General features: G+C 41.7%; 1 protein-coding gene across 2 annotated transcripts in view; it reads left to right on the top strand.

The window, feature by feature from the left end:
- The window catches only part of ptprga (protein tyrosine phosphatase receptor type Ga), a 511,734-nt gene that overhangs the window by 480,724 nt on the left and 12,458 nt on the right, over positions 1-18,552 (top strand). For both annotated transcript variants that reach the window (XM_036001852.1, XM_036001851.1), the window contains exons 16-24: positions 5,931-6,027; positions 7,970-8,052; positions 8,929-9,063; positions 10,465-10,599; positions 11,295-11,470; positions 15,854-15,989; positions 17,053-17,199; positions 17,756-17,849; positions 18,106-18,182. In XM_036001852.1, the coding sequence (XP_035857745.1) occupies positions 5,931-6,027; positions 7,970-8,052; positions 8,929-9,063; positions 10,465-10,599; positions 11,295-11,470; positions 15,854-15,989; positions 17,053-17,199; positions 17,756-17,849; positions 18,106-18,182 (1,080 nt within the window). The remainder of the gene's footprint in view (positions 1-5,930; positions 6,028-7,969; positions 8,053-8,928; positions 9,064-10,464; positions 10,600-11,294; positions 11,471-15,853; positions 15,990-17,052; positions 17,200-17,755; positions 17,850-18,105; positions 18,183-18,552) is intronic.

Raw genomic sequence — 18,552 nt, 5'->3', positions numbered from 1 at the left:
CCAAGCACTCTTTATTTTTTTCTTCTAAAAGATATATTGTTTAGTCGTCATTTATCAGAAGTGTTACCATATGTATCTTGAACAGGAATGAAATATGAGCTATATGCTGTCTAAACACACTCCCACATATAATATTATATTATGAAGCAGAGATAGTAACAGATAATGAAGACAAAAAAGGCTGCATACTGAATAACTATGGTTATCACAGAGAAAACGAGAAGGACGTTTCAGTGATGGGCAATTTCATTTAATTATAACCTTTATTATAACCCTTTGCCTTATTATAAAAGCTTCATCACACCAGCCAAAGCTCCCTCTGCAACTGTGATCTGTGAAAATATCATGCTTTTTTCTGTTTTTCCATCATCACTCATCGCTTTGTTTCCAGCTTTTCCTCCACTCTCTCTGCATTGCTGGGCCATGCTATTCCCAGAAAGAGAAAATTGGGTGGAGTGAGCCAGACCCTTTGAATAAGTAACTTAATAGTTACACTTCCAATGTATCCCCTCCCTTTCTCCCACAGGAAAGTGCTTTAGGAAAGGAGCCCCTTACCAAATGAAATGATCCTCCTCCCACATCCCTGCTGCCCCAGTTTCTCCTGCTTTGACAGAGTGGAGTCAGGGAGGCTAAGGACATCAATCATAACTTTTTAGTCTAAACTACATTGTAATGGCATTGTTGTAACCCAGCCAGATGAACAAAAGTATCAGTAAATGCTCCAGAAATCGAAATAAATACTTCAAACATGCTGGGTGTAAAAGTTATTATGGCTAAAGATGGGTGACAAATGAAAGGAATAGCCTGAATAGAATAGCAATCTGGTTATCTCAGTCTGCAGATATCAACCAGGTGGAACACCTATTGGAGATTTTGGAGCAACATGTTACACCGCGTCTACACTGAGGTTATTAGGAACTGTAATATTGCATAGCTGCTTAATCTGTAATGCGTAATGATTTCGTGTTCACTCAACTGAAAAAGTGTGATCCTTGTGGCAAAAATCTTTTCAGCTCGTCTCCTTGGCCTATGGCTTCGTCTTGCTCAGATTACTGCTGCCATTTCACCAGGAGGCATATACGAAGAAATCCGCTTGTGGCTGGTTTACACCTGCTTTTAAGAGGCGGAGAATTTTCAACGCAAAATAGAGGCGTGCTTTCACGGGAGTTTTTTGTACATACTGCGGAATACATAATTAGGTGCACTTTACGCTTCCCCTCCCATCTCTTTCCCCTTGACCCTCCCGTGAATGCATATACATGACATGGAAAAGCGCAATTTGCCATTTTCAGTTCCCGCGACAGGCAGTCTGCACTTTTACCTCAGTGCGGCCTGTTTGTACTTACCTCGCCATGCTTTTATGCGCATGTTGCGAAACGAATACGCTTGAATTGGGCGCAAAAGCGTTAGTACATCTGGCCCATAGTCATTTTTGTAGTATGGGTTATTTGTCAGGGGCAAGATTCAAAAATGTCAGAAAAAGTATTGTATAATAATAACTCAACAAAAACATACAATTTTAGAAATATGTATTCACAATGTATTCAACAACACCAGTACATAAAATGTACATATGAGCACAAATATTTAAACAATCTACACAAGATGCCGCAGTAAGTGCAAAATGGGTAAGTGACATGTTCCAGGAAAAAACCTAAATAGCCAATGGACTAAAGAAGACATACATGAACAGGTGTTTTGAACTTTGGTTTTAGTAAAGTGGCGAACTTTTTGAAGTCAATCGACTCACACAGTTGTGTAGTTATCCCAGTATTAATACACATATTAACCCACGCTTCCTCCCACTTTTGGTGTTCCTGCGTATTTACTAACCAGCAGCTATCGTGTCACCGGTGAAAGCACCCCTGTAGTGTTCTCTGTCCTACGGTTGTCTCCGCCATGCTGCCTGGCCCTGTACCTATACATCCATGCCCTTTAACTTTACCAGGATTAGCTTCTGTTTCGGGGGAGGGGGGCTTGGCATTCTCCTTTACCTTGTTAAGGTAAGGAAGGTAGGCCTCCTTGTGCGCGCTTTTTCCCTTTAATAAATTGTCTACATATTTTACTACCTTCCATTGCAAGGCACTTGCTTTTATCTGACACACATAGGTCATAATCAAATAATACGATTTCTTCAGACTTTCGGTACCGCCATGACACCATGGACTATGCTGTGTTCAATTTGTCATGGAATGTCAGAATTTCTGGGTTCCCAGTCGTAAACTGTATGTCTATGGTCAGAAATGTCAACTCTGAAAGATATATTTGCTTTATGAAAGACATTGACAAAGCCGAAAACTAAGGACATTTACTCTATAATTTTATTTTAGTTGGTTTTGCAAACAGACATTACAGTTTAATTAGTTATCAGATTTTTTGTAATGCCACGTTTTTATTTTTATTTCAGTTAACGACAATGTTTTTTCCCCACTAAGTTTGACTAACTGACATCTACCATCCCTTCTGTTCTAAGATAGCAACAGAAAAGGGATGTGTTTATGTGTGAATGTGATTGAGTTTAACTGTCTGCACATATAGCCTCTGTGTATCTGTGTCAGTTTGTGTACCATCTGTTGATCACATCACCTGTCTGTGTGACATCATATGCAGTCATATCTCATCCTATCATACCTGCAACCTGATCTGCTCACACATACTCACCATGAAGCTCGCTACACCCAAAATAAATTCCATTCCCAATTACTATGATGAATCAATGTTTCGTAGTGCTAAAACAGGGCGGTGTGCCTGTAAAGCTCCAGAGGAAATGAGGCCCAGGGGTCAGAGCCAAATCCAGCGCCTGCCTTCCCTGTTGGCCGTGCTGAGCTAGCAGCCAACAGCTGTTTGCTTGGCAGGAACTTGGCATTAAACACTGACATATATTCACAGGCTGCTAAGCCCAGAATTGCACTCCGTCATTCTTTAGGACTGTAAGCAAGGAAAATAATTATGAGAATAAATATAGGAAGTAAACGAGAAAAAGATCTCCAGGGTGAATCCTATTATTCATTTTCAGTAGTTAAGCACGAGTCATGTCACCATAGCTGTTACTTTCCAACATGGTGAACCATGCCCTCAGGTCGTGAAAATAAATGATTATGCCAAGCAAGGGATGTAGCTTATTTAAGCTTTCCTATTTATTTATGGAAAGGAAAGGAACCTTGCTATAGCCAAAAAGGAAGAATGAAAGACTGAAAAGAGGGAATGAGGTGTTGTGGAAGTAGAAATCGGCCCGAACAGGTAGAACTACAATCCGTAAAATAACAATAAAAGTTCGGGCAGCTCATTACCCGGACTTTGCCCCGTAATTAAAAAACATAAATGTTGTGTTTAGCTACAGTAAAAAATACAGAACATTTGATGTTAGGCCTATATAAATTTCTCTCATACAAAGCTGCGCAGTTAGTAAACTTCTAAAAACGTTGAAAGAAACTTCAAAAATGTCCAAAAAGTGCAAGACATGTCAGAAAATTTGACAAAGTGGACATTCTTTAATCTCCCAAAACCAACCTTGGTGGCCAACAAAAAGTTGACGGAGCACAAATTATGCAATTCGAAATGTAAAAAAACAAAAATACAACTGTGAATCACGTTCTATGGACAATTTCTGTTAAAATATACAGTCATACAACTGTTAATACACAGATATTTCTTAGAATGTAGAGGAGCAGCTTGTGTGCAAGAGACGTGGACAGTTATGGCAGCAGCATGTGGTGGATGTGAGATACGCAAAAAGTACAGTATGGATCAACAACAAAAAAACACGTATGGTGTGTGGCAAATTATGGGAAGTAATTTCGTACATTTAGACGGAAAGCAAGGCAGGATGTATAACAAAATATAAAACCATTGTTAAAATGGAGAAACCAACACCAGTTGAAATTCCCTTGACATATGAGAGTTTTTGCAAATGAACCCTTATTTTCTTTACAAGATCTACTGCACACTTCTTATCTGCTTTTCCCATCACTGTATATGATTTGTCAAATGCTGCATTCATACCATGCCAAAACAATTGTGAGCAATCGGCTTGGAAACAGGCTTTAAGTCTAAAGTGCAGGTAGCAGCCCATTGTTCACTACACCGCAAAGTACAAATGTGTCGCTAGAGCAAAGTTCACAGGGTCATAAAAAATGGTGTTAGTCCTCTGCAGAGCATGAATAGGTTCAGTAAATGTCATGGCATTTAGATTAAAACATCATGTGCACTTATTCCATTAGATTTAGGCATTCCTTGCATACAAGTTCAATTGAGGCGAACTTTTACGGTAACGGTTACTTCACAAAAGGTTAGGGGGGTCACCAAAAACATTAGGATTCATCCTCTGGGGAATCCACAGTACATTTTCTGTGAACGCAACCAGTCATTTAGAGCTGCAAAGATTATTCAATTAGTTGTCAACTATTAAACTAATTGGCAACTATTTTAATAATTGAATAATTTGAATTTGAATCAGTTTGAGTAAAGTAAGATTTAAGTAAGTAAAAATTCTCAGATTCCAGCTTGTTAAATGTGAATATTTTCTAGTTTCTGTCAGGCGGGGCAAACAGGAACTCAGGATGCAGGACTCAGACAGCAACAGTCAAACAAAGTATTTATTGTACACACGGTACAAAACAAAACAGGTAACAGTCTCCAAAAAACACTGGCAGGCAGAACAAAAAGGTAAATCTAGCAACGGTATCCAAAAAACACAGACTCAGGTCAAAAACAGGCAGAGGAACAGAAACACTTACAAACTCACTGTGAAAAAGGCTGGACCGCTAAACTCAAAAGGATAAGACAAAGTAGTAGAGAGTAAAGAGCAAGGGAGTGAATATATACACCTGAGGGGGGAGGGGAGACAATTAGACACAGGTGCAAGACATTAGGGCTGGGAAGGTGATCACACAAGGCGGGAAGGCAGACAAATGGCGCGTTCATGCCACCTCGGAATAACAGGGACCGCCCCCGTGATTACGTTGTTTTTCCGACTACCAGTGTTCACATGGTTAGGATGGTCGGGATGTGTGTTCTTCTTCTTCTGTTATATTGGCGTTCGGCATAACAACTTGTTGCATGACTGCCACCAAATGTTGGGCGTAGCCTAGAGCATCAGGTGTGTGAAAACCTGGTGAAAACATGGAGGCTACAATAATTTGCTGCTGTTTTCTTATGTGAGCATACAAACAGCACATCGTCAGGTGTTTGTGTTATCTGCAGGACAACGAACAGTAAAGGACACGGATAATGTGTGTAATACATAGGCCTATTTATGAATAATCTGAAACATGTTATGTCTGTGTATGTTTCTCAGCAGAGGCATTTGTCCACAATAAACAGTTTATTGTCATTGAAATATGTTCAGTGAACCAAAGTCGCCTACATCAAATGTCAGTTGTCAACAACGCGTCACCAACTGGGAAACTCGGTTAGCAAAATCTGGCCCGAGTTTCCCACCTCTGATTCCGACAGGAAGGGACGTGAATGATGACGTTTTCACTCGGAAAAACGTTTTTCCGATGTCCATGAACGCACGGAAAGACCGGAAGGAAAGTGACCTGCAACACAAACACACGGTGAATTTCAAAATAAAACATTAAGTGAGTAAAGTAAGTGGATGTGAAAGAAAACTGAAAACAAGACCTAGGATGGGGAGCTGGACATGACAGTTTCATCTCTCCTCTGTGACAGTAAACTGAATATGTTTGAGTTGTGGACAAAACAAGACATTTGAGAACGTCATCTTGGGCTTTGGGAAACACTGATCCATATTTTTAACCAGTTTCTGACATTTTAGAAACCAAACAACTAATCCATTCATCCAGAAAAAAATCGTTATTTGCAGCACTACAGTCATTTTTTAAGATTTCTTTCCATACACCAAAGTGTACCGACATATCAGAATGACGTAGGGGTGTGTGTGTGTGTGTGTGTGTGTGTCCTTCCAGGAGGTTCAGCGGTGCACTGCCGATATGAAGATCACGTCCGAGCACTCCAACCACCCTGACAACAAGCACAAGAACAGATACATCAACATAGTGGCCTGTGAGTACACTCTCCATAGCACACACCATGATGCATATCCTGTCCTATGTTCTTCATATAGTACCCATAAAACATACTGTATTGAACATGTATATTATTACTGTCAAAAACATTGTTTACTTAGTTACTTTCAGAATCAAAGTGTCTGTACTTCTTTAACATAATCCATATTTGTGCAGGTATGTCTCCACAGAAACCACACACCACAACTCCGGCATACTGAGAAACACAGAGAGCTTTTCCCTGGTGGTGATAGGCTTAGAAAGGGCTTGATTGGAACGGAAGTTCATTTAGTTCCGCACTCTAGCTTTATGATTTTGGTGTTTAAAAGTTGTGTTTCCTCTTCAAAATAAGACACCTTTCACTGTAGTTCACTATAAATCAGGGTTTGTAGCAAGGACTGCTCAGGAAATGCTTCCAAGAGTAGAATGTGAAGAGAGAAAACAAACAGAAGTCAAGGAATTAACAGTTAGGCCGGCTACACACTGGCTGCGTCGCGTGAGCGTGTCAGCTGCGTGGCGTGTCCGTTTATATATTTTGGCTCCTATGTTAACAGGTTAGAGCTTACACACTGCCTGCGTGACACGCACGTCTCAGAAGTACGAAAACGCTTGCAAGCTAGAAATAGAACCGACGTCTATTTTTTACGCGACACGCAAGCCTGTTGGAAGCGTTTCCAGGCAAAATAGAATAGGAAAAGATGTTTATATGTCATTTTGACACGAATACATATTAATAAATGACATGTTGATGTTCGAAAGTCTCAATCATATAAATGCAGATATAAATGTAAAAAAATCAATTTTCTAATATTGCACCTGTCAATACAGAATTAAGTATTCTGTAGCCTATTTGGCTGTCAATACTGCCAACGTTGTCTTTGCTGTAATCAAATCAGTATATATTTATGTTTAACATGGTATTTCATTTTTATCAATGCGAAACATACATGTGTACAGACAAGGCTAGCAGCAGCAGCGCGTCAGACACGTTTCTAGTGTGTAAAGACCACGCAGCTGACACGCAACAGAAACGCCACGCTCACGCCACGCAGGCAGTGTGTAGCTGGCCTTAGTGTTCTTCCTCTGGAGAGCATGAATGTACTCGGTAAATGTCAAGGTACTAAGCCATGCAGGATCCTAAGTGCAATTGGAAACATTTGTATTAGGATGGTTCTAGATGAAATGCAGCTGGATCACCCAGATTTGTACAGTTCCTCTTCCTCCTTTGGGATCATGAATATTAAAAGCAAATTGGCCATGTGGTCATCTATTACCTTGTTGATGATTTTTCCAATTGGTGGCATGAAAGCAAACATAATTGCCCAATAAATAGATTAAGATTCCCCGGGAAGCGTCAACGTCCAAAGTAAATGTCATGTCACAACATTAGATTTTAAGATATGTACTTTTGAAAGTTTGTTCCAGATATCTAGCTAGTTCAATAAAATCATTAGCGGACCTCAAATAGTCATTTCCCTGAGCAAGCAGTGGATCTTTTAGTGCAAAGGCCAAAATTTGTCTGGTGATTTCTGTTACGTTTAGAGCCCAATTTGTCTGAAGTTGAAGACCAACCAACTGGGCTCCAACATGAGCCAAGCAAAAACGTACCCTTCCCAAATATTCCACATGTGTTATACAACCATTTGCTGTGTTGAAAGCAGCTCAGCCTTGTGTTTATTAGAGTGCATGCAGTAGCAAAGGGCAGGTACCATGCTGTTTAGCTGTCTGTAAAAAGCTACACAACCCAGTTTGACCATTATTTCAACCACAAAGGTCAATGTGCTTCGTGGTTTGGAGCGATGCCTTGGCAGCACACCAAGATAGCAGCATTACTGAACATGGACAGCACCGTGTTAGGGTTAGAGTGGAGGTTAGCTCTTGCCGTGGTTTCAGTCACACAGACACGCTCACTGTTTGACTGCTCTGTGTTTTTTCCTCAGATGACCACAGCAGGGTGAAGCTCAGGCCGCTGGCTGGGAAGGACTCCAAACACACCGACTACATTAATGCCAACTATGTGGATGTGAGTGCTTCCACTGGGATATCTCAAACACTGATCTGTGTGCTTGTATGATGACAGGAATCATTTTGGAGATGATGACTGCAAGAACAAATACAAGACAATGATGAATCCAGAGATATATTTTCATCATTATGTCAAGTTTTGGAAGAATTTGGATTGTAATACTTTAAAGAGCTCCTATTATACTCCTTTTCAAATTCTGAACCGATCAGCTGTTAGATCAGCTGAGAGCCAGGCGTTTCCCAGCATGCCCTGGGTCCGCCTGGGTCTTGCAGTCGGTGAAAAGCAACTGCGCTGCCTGCCTCTCAAAACTGCGGCCGCCTTGATCCCGTGAGGTCATCGTTGCCTACGTGTGCATGACATCAGAGCAAGTCGGGATCAAGTCAGACACAAATCTTCCCAACATGCATTGGGCGGAGATCACCGGTGATCGATTCTGAGCAGGCCTGGCTCATCTCGAACGAGCCTAATGTCTGAGCTCTTGGCCCGCCTTCCTGAAAAGCCCAGTCTGCTCTGATTGGTCAGCTGGCCCACTCTGTTGTGATTGGTCAACCAAATTCAAAAAAAAGTTACTGGGCGGGCTGTGCTTGCTCAGGCAGCAGCTATGGGCAGCACAAACTGGGCTGGCTTTGTCAGTCACTGACATCACTGATGGAGGAATTTCAAACAGGAATTTGGGCAAGGCTTTTCAGGCAGTTGAGAAAAAGTGCTGTCTGTGCTTGGAGTGAAATGTGTTTCTTGTACATCTATTACATACATAGAAAACTATATATAACACACTGAAATCCAGAAAAAGCATAATAGTGGCTCTTTAATGATGTAATTTCTATATGCCACTTGTTGCCAAACTAATAGTCTGACTCATTCATCCATTAGGGTTATAATAAGCCCAAAGCTTACATCGCAGCCCAGGGACCTCTCAAGTCCACCTTTGAGGACTTTTGGCGGATGGTTTGGGAGCAAAACACCTGCATCATCGTCATGATCACCAACTTAGTGGAGAAAGGCCGGGTATGTACCGACTCTTTTATGTTTGCAGCGAGTTAAAAGTTTTTTTCCTAAACTGTTAGTACTGCTGAGGATAACACAGTTGCCTCGTATTGTGGCTGGGACTCAATCCACAGCAGACATTTAGACTTGTCAAACACAATGTAACTAACAAAATGAACAAAGACTAATGGCTAAATTTGATTTAGATGAGCCAATTCCCAAACCCTGGTGGCTCACAAAGCCAACAATTATGTTGTCCGTTACACCTATGATTTTCCTGCTATGGCTAGTAAATCCGTCCACTGCGAGAAAAGTCTATGGCCCTGTGGCATTCTGGTGCTAGAGCTGATCATACACATGTTCAAGGTTTATGGAAGCTGCGTTAGACTTTTATCTGAGTGTCCCCTGAACAATTATTGGACGAGTCTTGTACTGTGACAGAGCATTATATTTATAAAAGTATTTATCATTCCTCCGGAGGTATATAAGGCTTGATGGTGTTTTAAGCCCCCACCGTCGACTTCAAGGTAGCGCTGCAACCGTCGACTTCAAGGCACCTAACCCTAACCCTAACTCTTGCCTAACCCTACTGCCTTCCATGCAGCGCTGCCTGGAAGACGACATTGGGGGCTTAAAACACCAAACACTGTATATAAGGTGGTAGGCCTTCTCAGTAAGTATAGAAAAGCAGCGGCTGTTACATGCTACTGTGTATCTGTACCTCAAATGAAAAGGTAGAGGGTTGGGTTTTTTATACATCAGGTCAACAAGATTATTTAATTTACTTATTCTCATTTTGGTACCCTTCTGGCTGTGTTCAGCCCTGGAAAAAATACCTTGTCACAAAAACACTAGAGACCATATTCTGATGGGATGACACCAGCCACAATGCCAAATTAGACCAGGGGCGTAAAGTAGCTTCCCTAATTCCTACCCCTTGACTTCTGGCGCCATTGCTCCACACCCATCTTCAAACTCAGCCTTCATTTTGATCTCAAATACACACCTGTAAAGTTTCGTGACTGCACCTTGCACGGTTGTGACGCTATCGCGGTGACAAGAATCTGTCCACAGACAGAGAGAAATATAAACACCTGACAAAGTAGGTAGTTCCCACTACAGCAGGTGTCTCCGGGACCATATTTTGCTATGGTGACACACACACACACACACACACACACACACACACACACACACACACACACACACACACCATCGTCGCTGATACAAACAGGTATTTGATCTGTTTTATGGGTAAAATGATAAATTGACTGAGGTTTCCTGCAACACATACTAGTAAAATTGACACACTTTACACCCTCCACAATTTGTTGACAATAATTTGATCTGATTTGTGTGTGTGTGTGTGTGTGTGTGTGTGTGTGTGTGTGTGTGTGTGTATGTGTGTCTACTGTTCTACAGAGAAAGTGTGACCAGTACTGGCCAACAGAGAACAGTGAAGAGTACGGCAACATGGTAGTCACACTGAAAAGCACTAAAGTTCACGCCTGCTACACTGTCCGTCGCTTCACATTGAGCAACACCAAAGTCAAAAAGGTGAGAATAAGAGAAAAAGTGGCACAGCAAGGTAAAGCTGTTTACCTTGATGACGTGTTCTGCTAATCACAAACCACAGTAACAGCCTGTCGCCTGTCCAACACACATTGAGGAATTTCTTATTATTCATGTAACCCCTGCACACTGAATATGTGTAACATACAAAGCATTTCTGTGCATTCTGTTTCTCTTTGTACTATTCCTCCCTGCAATATTTAAAACTGATCTGCTGACCGGAAAATCACGATATGTTCATATCTGGTTGATTAGACCCGTTGTTATTGAAGAATAACATCTCTAATGAAGCGCCAATATCTTTAAGACAAACAAATTGTATTTCCAATAGCTTTATTCACAATAAAATAATCCTTCTGTTCCGCCAGTGGAAAGCTTTTCATGTGAAGCAGCAGCAGGAAATGTTCGCTTTGCATCAGCAGTCAATTTGCACGGTTCCAATGCAGCTGAAAGCCACCAGTAAATAAGGATGATATGTGAAAGTACAAACAGGAATGCAAACATGAGGCAACCACAGAGATTCAGGTAGAAGCTACAACAGTACTGAGAGCTAAACACACAGAGACTTAAAAAACAAAACAGCACAGCCACGTGGCTGTACAGACACGTGGCTGGGAGGAGAGCATCACAGGTTGACCATGGTTGACCCTCCTCTCCTTTCCTTCCTCTCTTCCACCCAGGGTGGGAAGGGGAACCCTAAAGCACGGGCCCAGAGTGAACGGACGGTGCTCCAGTATCATTACACCCAGTGGCCCGACATGGGTGTCCCTGAGTACACCCTGCCCGTCCTCACCTTTGTCCGCAGGTCCTCAGCCGCCCAGATGCCTGACATGGGCCCCATGCTTGTCCACTGCAGGTATGCATGTCTCTACACTGCTTTCATTTCACTTGAACTTCCCTCACACATAGTGAGTATGGTCATTCTGCGTCTGTCTATTTGGCTTCATTCATTTTTGTACACTTGGATTATATAAAAGGTCTTTTTCGATTATTGTAAAACACATGCATCAATTTCATCCTTTGTGTGTTTGTAAAGAATGCACTCTTTGTACTGCCCCAACAAATGCCACCATTTTATTAAATTCTTTGTGTTTTTTGGCAGAGATATTACAAATTAACTTCACACCTATACCGTTGTGCTTTTTTACACTTACATCTGCTTTCACCACAGCTACATGTCTAAGGCTACATCTACTGTACACTACTACTTTTTGGTTCAAAAACTAATATATTTCGCTACATTTACACACTTCGCGTCCACACTACTCCAGCATTTTCCCAGCCCTTAGAACGGAGACATTTTTTAACAATGCTGCCCCCGTTTTGGTTTGAAAACTGCGGGGTTGCTTTGTAGCATGGATGGGTACAAACAGAGACCTTTGGAAACGTAGACGCACGTCAGTCAGTCTTATCAGTTAGGTAGGCTTACATACCTTTCAGGAACAGTTCCACCTCGTCATCACTCCAAGCTAATAAATCCCTGCTTTTCACCGTTGTTGTTCTTTCTCCAAAGTATTTTCTGTATTTTCAACCTCTACATCCATGATTTCCAACCGTGGAGTAACGTCAGACAATCTGCTTCCTCTTTACACCGGTACACGCATGCCCAATGTGTGTGAATGATCATGTGATATGCGTTGTCCAACACATTCTCAACTCCCATAGCGTCAAGAAGAGACGCTTGGTCAGGTGCCTTTGGCGTTTGTTACTGACGCAAAAAGTCTCTTTTAGCGTCATATTTGGACGCGCTCGGTCGGGACTCTTGGCGTCACTTTTTGACGCTCTTGGTCAGGGCGTACGTTTAACTGACATGGGGCACAAGAACGGGACAGTTAGGTTTAGGAAAAGATGGTGGGTGGGGGTACAAAATGTATGTTTCAGTGAGACGCGGGACAAGAACGGGATATGAACCCCGGTCTCCTAGGTGAAAGTCCTGTGTTGTTTGACCCATCCGCCACCCCAACCGACCTCCTTATGCAGATTTTCCGTCTTTCATACCACTTTCTACCGTTGTCTCTCTTAATACTACGTCATCTTACAGCGCCGCGGTCGAGCTGCTGCTCTGCCCGGTGCGTTCCATACAGACGCTAAAGGGTGATTTTGGAGTTGGTATCTGACGCTGAGAGACACTGACCAAGCGTCCGTATTTAACGAGTTGGGAGTGACAATGGGTTGTCTTGTCAGACGTGTTAATATGGACGCAGAATAGTTCTGCTACCGGAGCTAAATCTTGTGTGGAAGGAGATTGTTCTTTTCTCTCAAAACTCTGCTTAAAAATGAAAACAGTGTAGATGTAGCCTAAGCAGTATCACTGAACCTGCTGTCATAGTTACCAGCTTGTATTTAAGGGAATTTTACAGTAAGGTGGGCAGGGAAATGGCTGGTAATTGTGCACTGACTGTGGACCCCGTGGGGGAGAACGAGGACGAAGCTCTCCACTATCATCTGTGCTGTGATCATAGATAATAACGTGTCACAGTGGCTCGCCGCTGTGGCTGCAGACACACCACTCATTACTAGCATTTTGTACCGGCACACACACACACACAGATGTCCTCCCACTCATTATGCAACAAACAGAGCACACAGATACACACTCACATTCACCCTACTGCCCTGCTGCATGAAAGCAACAGGGCATTTAAAGTCCTGGATTTGTAAGAACAGTATAAGTGTTAACTGGATCTGTGGCCATGCTGTCAACTTATCGCCATGTAGACACTGTTCAGCAACATTCTTTTATTTATATTTTCTTCTTTTCCTCGATGGATTGAGCAGTTCTGATCAGTAAAAGAACACATCCCATCACTTATGGGGAAAGCTTCCAAATATGAAATACTATTCATTTTGAATGTGAGAGTGCACACCCTAACATGGCTACCATGCCAGTAAAAGGGCATGTCAAAAGTGGACTTTCTTATGGTCATCGTTTATTCACAGTTATGTCACAAATAAATGACAACACACTTTGAAATACAGTCACAGGTGACAGGATAATCACATGCATGCAAGTGACGGAAGCTGCCAAAACTGAGGCATACAGCTTTAAAGAGAATGTAGTCAAAACATCAATTAGACAATTCTGTCCTAACCTGCTCCTGGGCGAAAACTACTCCACGACCGTCGACAAATCCCTGCAAGATATTCTAAAGCAGTGGGCGAGGATCATTGGCTCAGCCTAGTCAGCCCTTGAGGAAATGTGAAGTACTGTGAATGGAATATTCAATAGAGGCAATAAAGAATCAGAGTTTTTTTATTAAATATATTTTTATGACTTTATTCAATGCCCAATTCTTCATCTTGGATCTGCCACGATATGTAGTTAAAGGTACAATTTTGATACATGTGTAACTGTACCATTTCTCTGTTAATACCTTACACCGTGATCTCACTTCACATGGTTTCATTTTGTTCCATTAACTAATGCTAATGTTATCCATACTGTGAAATGTTAGTTACATTAAACTAAATCCCTCCGTGTTTAGCACTCTTTATGAGAATGTGAAGTCAAAAGTGGTTTAGCCGTTTGCTCAACTTGTTTACAAAAGGCTTATTTAAATCTGGTTTTATCTGCTCTGCCGTCCTAATCCAAAGTTCTATGCATCTGCCACTGTGCACTCATAAGATAAGATGAGATCAAACTGTATCGTCTGTTCACACAGAAAATGTTCTCGCATCATCTGCTCTAACAATCAACTGATAACCCAACAAACATCTGACACACCTTTCCGTGTCTCACACACACACATACACACTACAGTTGAAAATTAGTTGGCTGGCTAACACTGGCACATTTACAGAAATGTTAATTAATGTGCGTTGTCCTTTATAAATAAATAAAACTAAACACACACACACACCAAATCCAAACATGTATATATTATATATATTTATGATTGTCATGATTGCAGTCCCACAATGATACACACATAAATATCATCATCATATATCTGGACTTGAGTGATTAGTGTTTTGTTTTTGCTAAACTGCCGTGCTGATAATGAGTTTGCAATTTCTGAAGGACATTTTATCAGAAAGTGCATTATCTATTTATTTTTTTTTATTAACCAGGTTTTTCCTCTATTTAGATACATGCATTCATACATAGACCCCAGACATTGTGCTATCAAATTTGTCTCCACCCACAAGAAGCAACTAATAGAAATGTAAGGGATTTTAGTTTTGAACCACCCGAGACAGAAAACGGCTTCTGCAAGTACATGTAAGTTGTGTACAGCAGTGAATGAAATGCATGTCTTCGGAAAACACATTTAAAGTGTTGACTATGTTTTTGCAATATTGCTTGTTGATGTCTGAATCCCTCATTTCTTGACAGGCTTTCTAATGTCACCTCTGTAGTCAATGCTTTTAAAAGTAATTCCAAATCCATTTGAATGCTAATTTCTAGAGATGTTCCGATGTTGATACCAGTATGGAAAAAGCCTCCGATACTGCCTAAAACGCTGGTATCTGTATCTGAAAGTACTGGAGTCAATGCACTGATCTGATACTTGCCCTGAAGAAAATCTACTTTACAGTAGTTCTGTTCTTTTTTCATTATGACTGACTGTATACAGTATAACTGGATAATAATTCTACAGCATTCATTGTTTGTGTTTGTTCATGTTTCACAAAGAGCTTAAAGCTATAGTGTGTAGTTTCTCTCTCCCCAATGAGGAATTCTAAGTAATGACAACAATTCTGTCAGTGCATCCACATGACACAAGCCTTCCGTGATCGCGCTTCACCCCCAACCCCTCCTCCACACAGTTGCTAGTAGCCAAGGAGGACACGGAGGATTAAAAAAAAACATAATGGACTCTTCAGAAGAGGTAATTATCTTCACTCGACTTTCTGTGCGCAAAAGTCACAGGACAACACCTCTTTCTGAACATAGCCGTACTGAGAAATACAGAGAAAGTTTTGAGAGTTTTGTGTAGCTGATACTCTTAATTGGCTTTGTATCAACTCATTTGGCAATCGCTTGAATGTAACGGACGTTCATTATTATAAAAAAGTTACGCACTAAAGCTTTAACCTGAGCCAGGCCGCGCAACAAAGATAGCAATCATATCACATCCATACAGTGATGGTATCGGATCAGTACTCAGTATCGACGATACACAAGTTCAGGTATCAAAATCGGTATTGGGAAGAAAGAAATGGTATCGGATCATCTCTACTAATTTCCCATATGTGTAGCATTCTTCTCATCTCTCTGGCTTGTGTTGTGTTGCAGTGCTGGAGTGGGTCGGACGGGGACGTACATCGTCATAGACAGCATGCTGCAGCAGATCAAGGACAAGAGCACAGTTAATGTACTGGGCTTCCTCAAACACATACGCACCCAGCGCAACTACCTTGTCCAGACTGAGGTTTGTATGTCTCGCTGCATTTCATGTTGATTAAATTGGCTCCTCGACTCTTCCACTTGCCTCCCTTCCTCGCGTCTTAGTCCCTCCCACCGAGGAGGCACGGGCGAGATGCGAGGAAATCACCGGAGGAGAGAGCAAACGAGCAAATGGGTTTTTGCGGTATTACACGTCCTTTCCCCTCAAGCGTCACATGAATACGTCAGCTGTTTGGGCGGAGTTAGCAACTCCTTCAGCTGCACGGCTTCCGTGAAGGTTGCTCTCGTGTCTCCTCGCCTATAGCTCCTCGATGATCCCTCCTCGATGGACGCTCCTCAGTCCTCGGGGCAGAAATAAGAGCTTTGAGACGGCCTTCAATCAAGGAGGGACGGAACAACTTCCGGTTCAAATGAGGACCGAGGAGTCGAGGAGCTATCAAATAAGGGCCATGAGATGCGGCCTCTGTGTCTGTGTGGGAACCTAACGTCTGGGAGACTTTTGTTCGCAGTGTAGCTATTGAGTTATAAAAGCATGGACAACAACATATGCATATGCCTTATTGTTTCCTCTTGGGGTTTCTGCTACCCTGTACAACATTTAGACAAAGACAGTAGGGCTGGGCAATTGATCAATATATCGATATATGAGGCTAGATATCGTGTTACATTTCGGATATCGTGATATCGTTATATGACTGTTCTAGCTGTTTTATTTGCCTTCACCCACTTACTCAGTATGTGTTCTGAATTCCGTTCTTTTTATCTCTGAAAATAACTATTTGCTTCAAACCAAACTGCATATTCCAACTGTTTAGGAGGATGCATGTTCAGAATGTATGTATGTGTGTGTGTGTGTGTGTGTGTGTGTGTGTGTGTGTGTGTGTGTGTGTGTGTGTGTGTGTTTTTCAAAGTCTTTTCGCAGGGAGGACAGTCAATTTGCTGCATGCCATGTTTCAAGTCATAAGGAAACCCCAATATGTAGTTATAACTGATACTTTGGTTCTATGGTTTTGGGCATGCCAAACACCATCTGCCATACCAGCTGCTAAACATCATGTTTGTCTTTTGTCACCGTTTGGCTGATCCAGGAGCAGTACATCTTCATCCACGATGCCTTGATGGAAGCCATTTTGGGGAAGGAGACGGAAGTGTCAGCCAACCAGCTTCCCAGCTACTTCCACAGCATCACGACACCCGGACACAGCGGGCGGACACATCTGGAGAAACAGTTCAAGGTGAAGGGACGGATGGCATTTACTATTCATTCCACATTAAGCACAGTTAGTGTAAACATTATACACAAACATAGGGTGTTTGGGGTGAGGGTGTATATGTGTACTGTATGTGTATGTATGTATATTTGTGAGGCACTGTTCAGACTGGGAAAACAAATTTCCTCAGTGGACAACAAAGACTATCTATCCATCTATCCATCCATCCATCCATCCTTCCATCCACTCACCTATCTATCTATCTATCTATCTATCTATCTATCTTTCCATCCATCCATCCATCCATCCATCCATCTACATGAAACAACAATGAGTCTCATCATGAGCCAGTTTAGATCACTAGCTCATTATCATTATCGATACATACATTTTGATCACAATAAAAGATTGTAATAGTTTATAGTACACATATGTACAATTTTATCTTGACATCAAGGTACAATACAAAGCATGTTTCCCCAAATCTTGTGTATAAGCAAATAACGTATGTGTTGTGATGCCATTTAAAAGTTTGACGAAGTGTAACCCACCCACTTTCTCTTCTTCTTTTATGTTTTAGTTGGTAACACAGTGTAACACCAGATTCGTGGAATGCTTCAATGCTCAGAAGGAGTGCAACAAAGAGAAAAATCGAAATTCCTCCGTGGTGCCGTGTAAGTGTTACACTCTAGAAACATATTACATTTGAAATGAAACTGTATCTCCAGAAGTAATTACCAAACAGCAGAAAATAATACAATCAGCTGCATTTAGAAACCATTGGCATTATTCAATGAATACATTTGAGTGTATCTCCATTAAAGAAGAATGGTACATAGAGATGGTAGTGATTGGTCTGTTATGATAACCTGTTAATGGCTATTCTTTCTCTCCCCCTCCCCTTCTCTGTCTCTGTCTCTCTGTGTGCAGCGGAGCGAGCGAGGGTGGGCCTAGCACCTTTGCCCGGCATCAAAGGCACCGACTACATTAACGCCTCTTACATCATGGTCAGCACTTCTTCTTCTTCTGTCAATCCTTGCTCTTTCCGGTCTCTCCCTGATGTTTTAATTCAGAGGACGGTTAAGCCCAGTTCAGACCAAAGATTCACGACGAGACAAAACCGTTTTAGAACGTCACAGGGAAAAGTTGCAGCGGTCTGAACCGGCCTGTCTCAGCTAAGTTTGACATGCCTGCCTAAATCAAGCATGTCGTGACAATATGCCAATATGTTTCTCTCTACAATGCACTACCGTTCATGTGCACATTGCATCTTGCGTAGCGTTAACTTCTGAGGACACGCATCATAAATAAAATGATCCATAATCCATTTTATTTTTGATGTTACAAACAGCTAGTCGAATTGGCAGAGTTTCAGAA

This window comes from Sander lucioperca, chromosome 6 (genome assembly GCF_008315115.2).
Source record: "Sander lucioperca isolate FBNREF2018 chromosome 6, SLUC_FBN_1.2, whole genome shotgun sequence".
Lineage (NCBI taxonomy): Eukaryota > Metazoa > Chordata > Actinopteri > Perciformes > Percidae > Sander > Sander lucioperca.
This window is presented reverse-complemented; position numbering and strand designations above follow the sequence as displayed.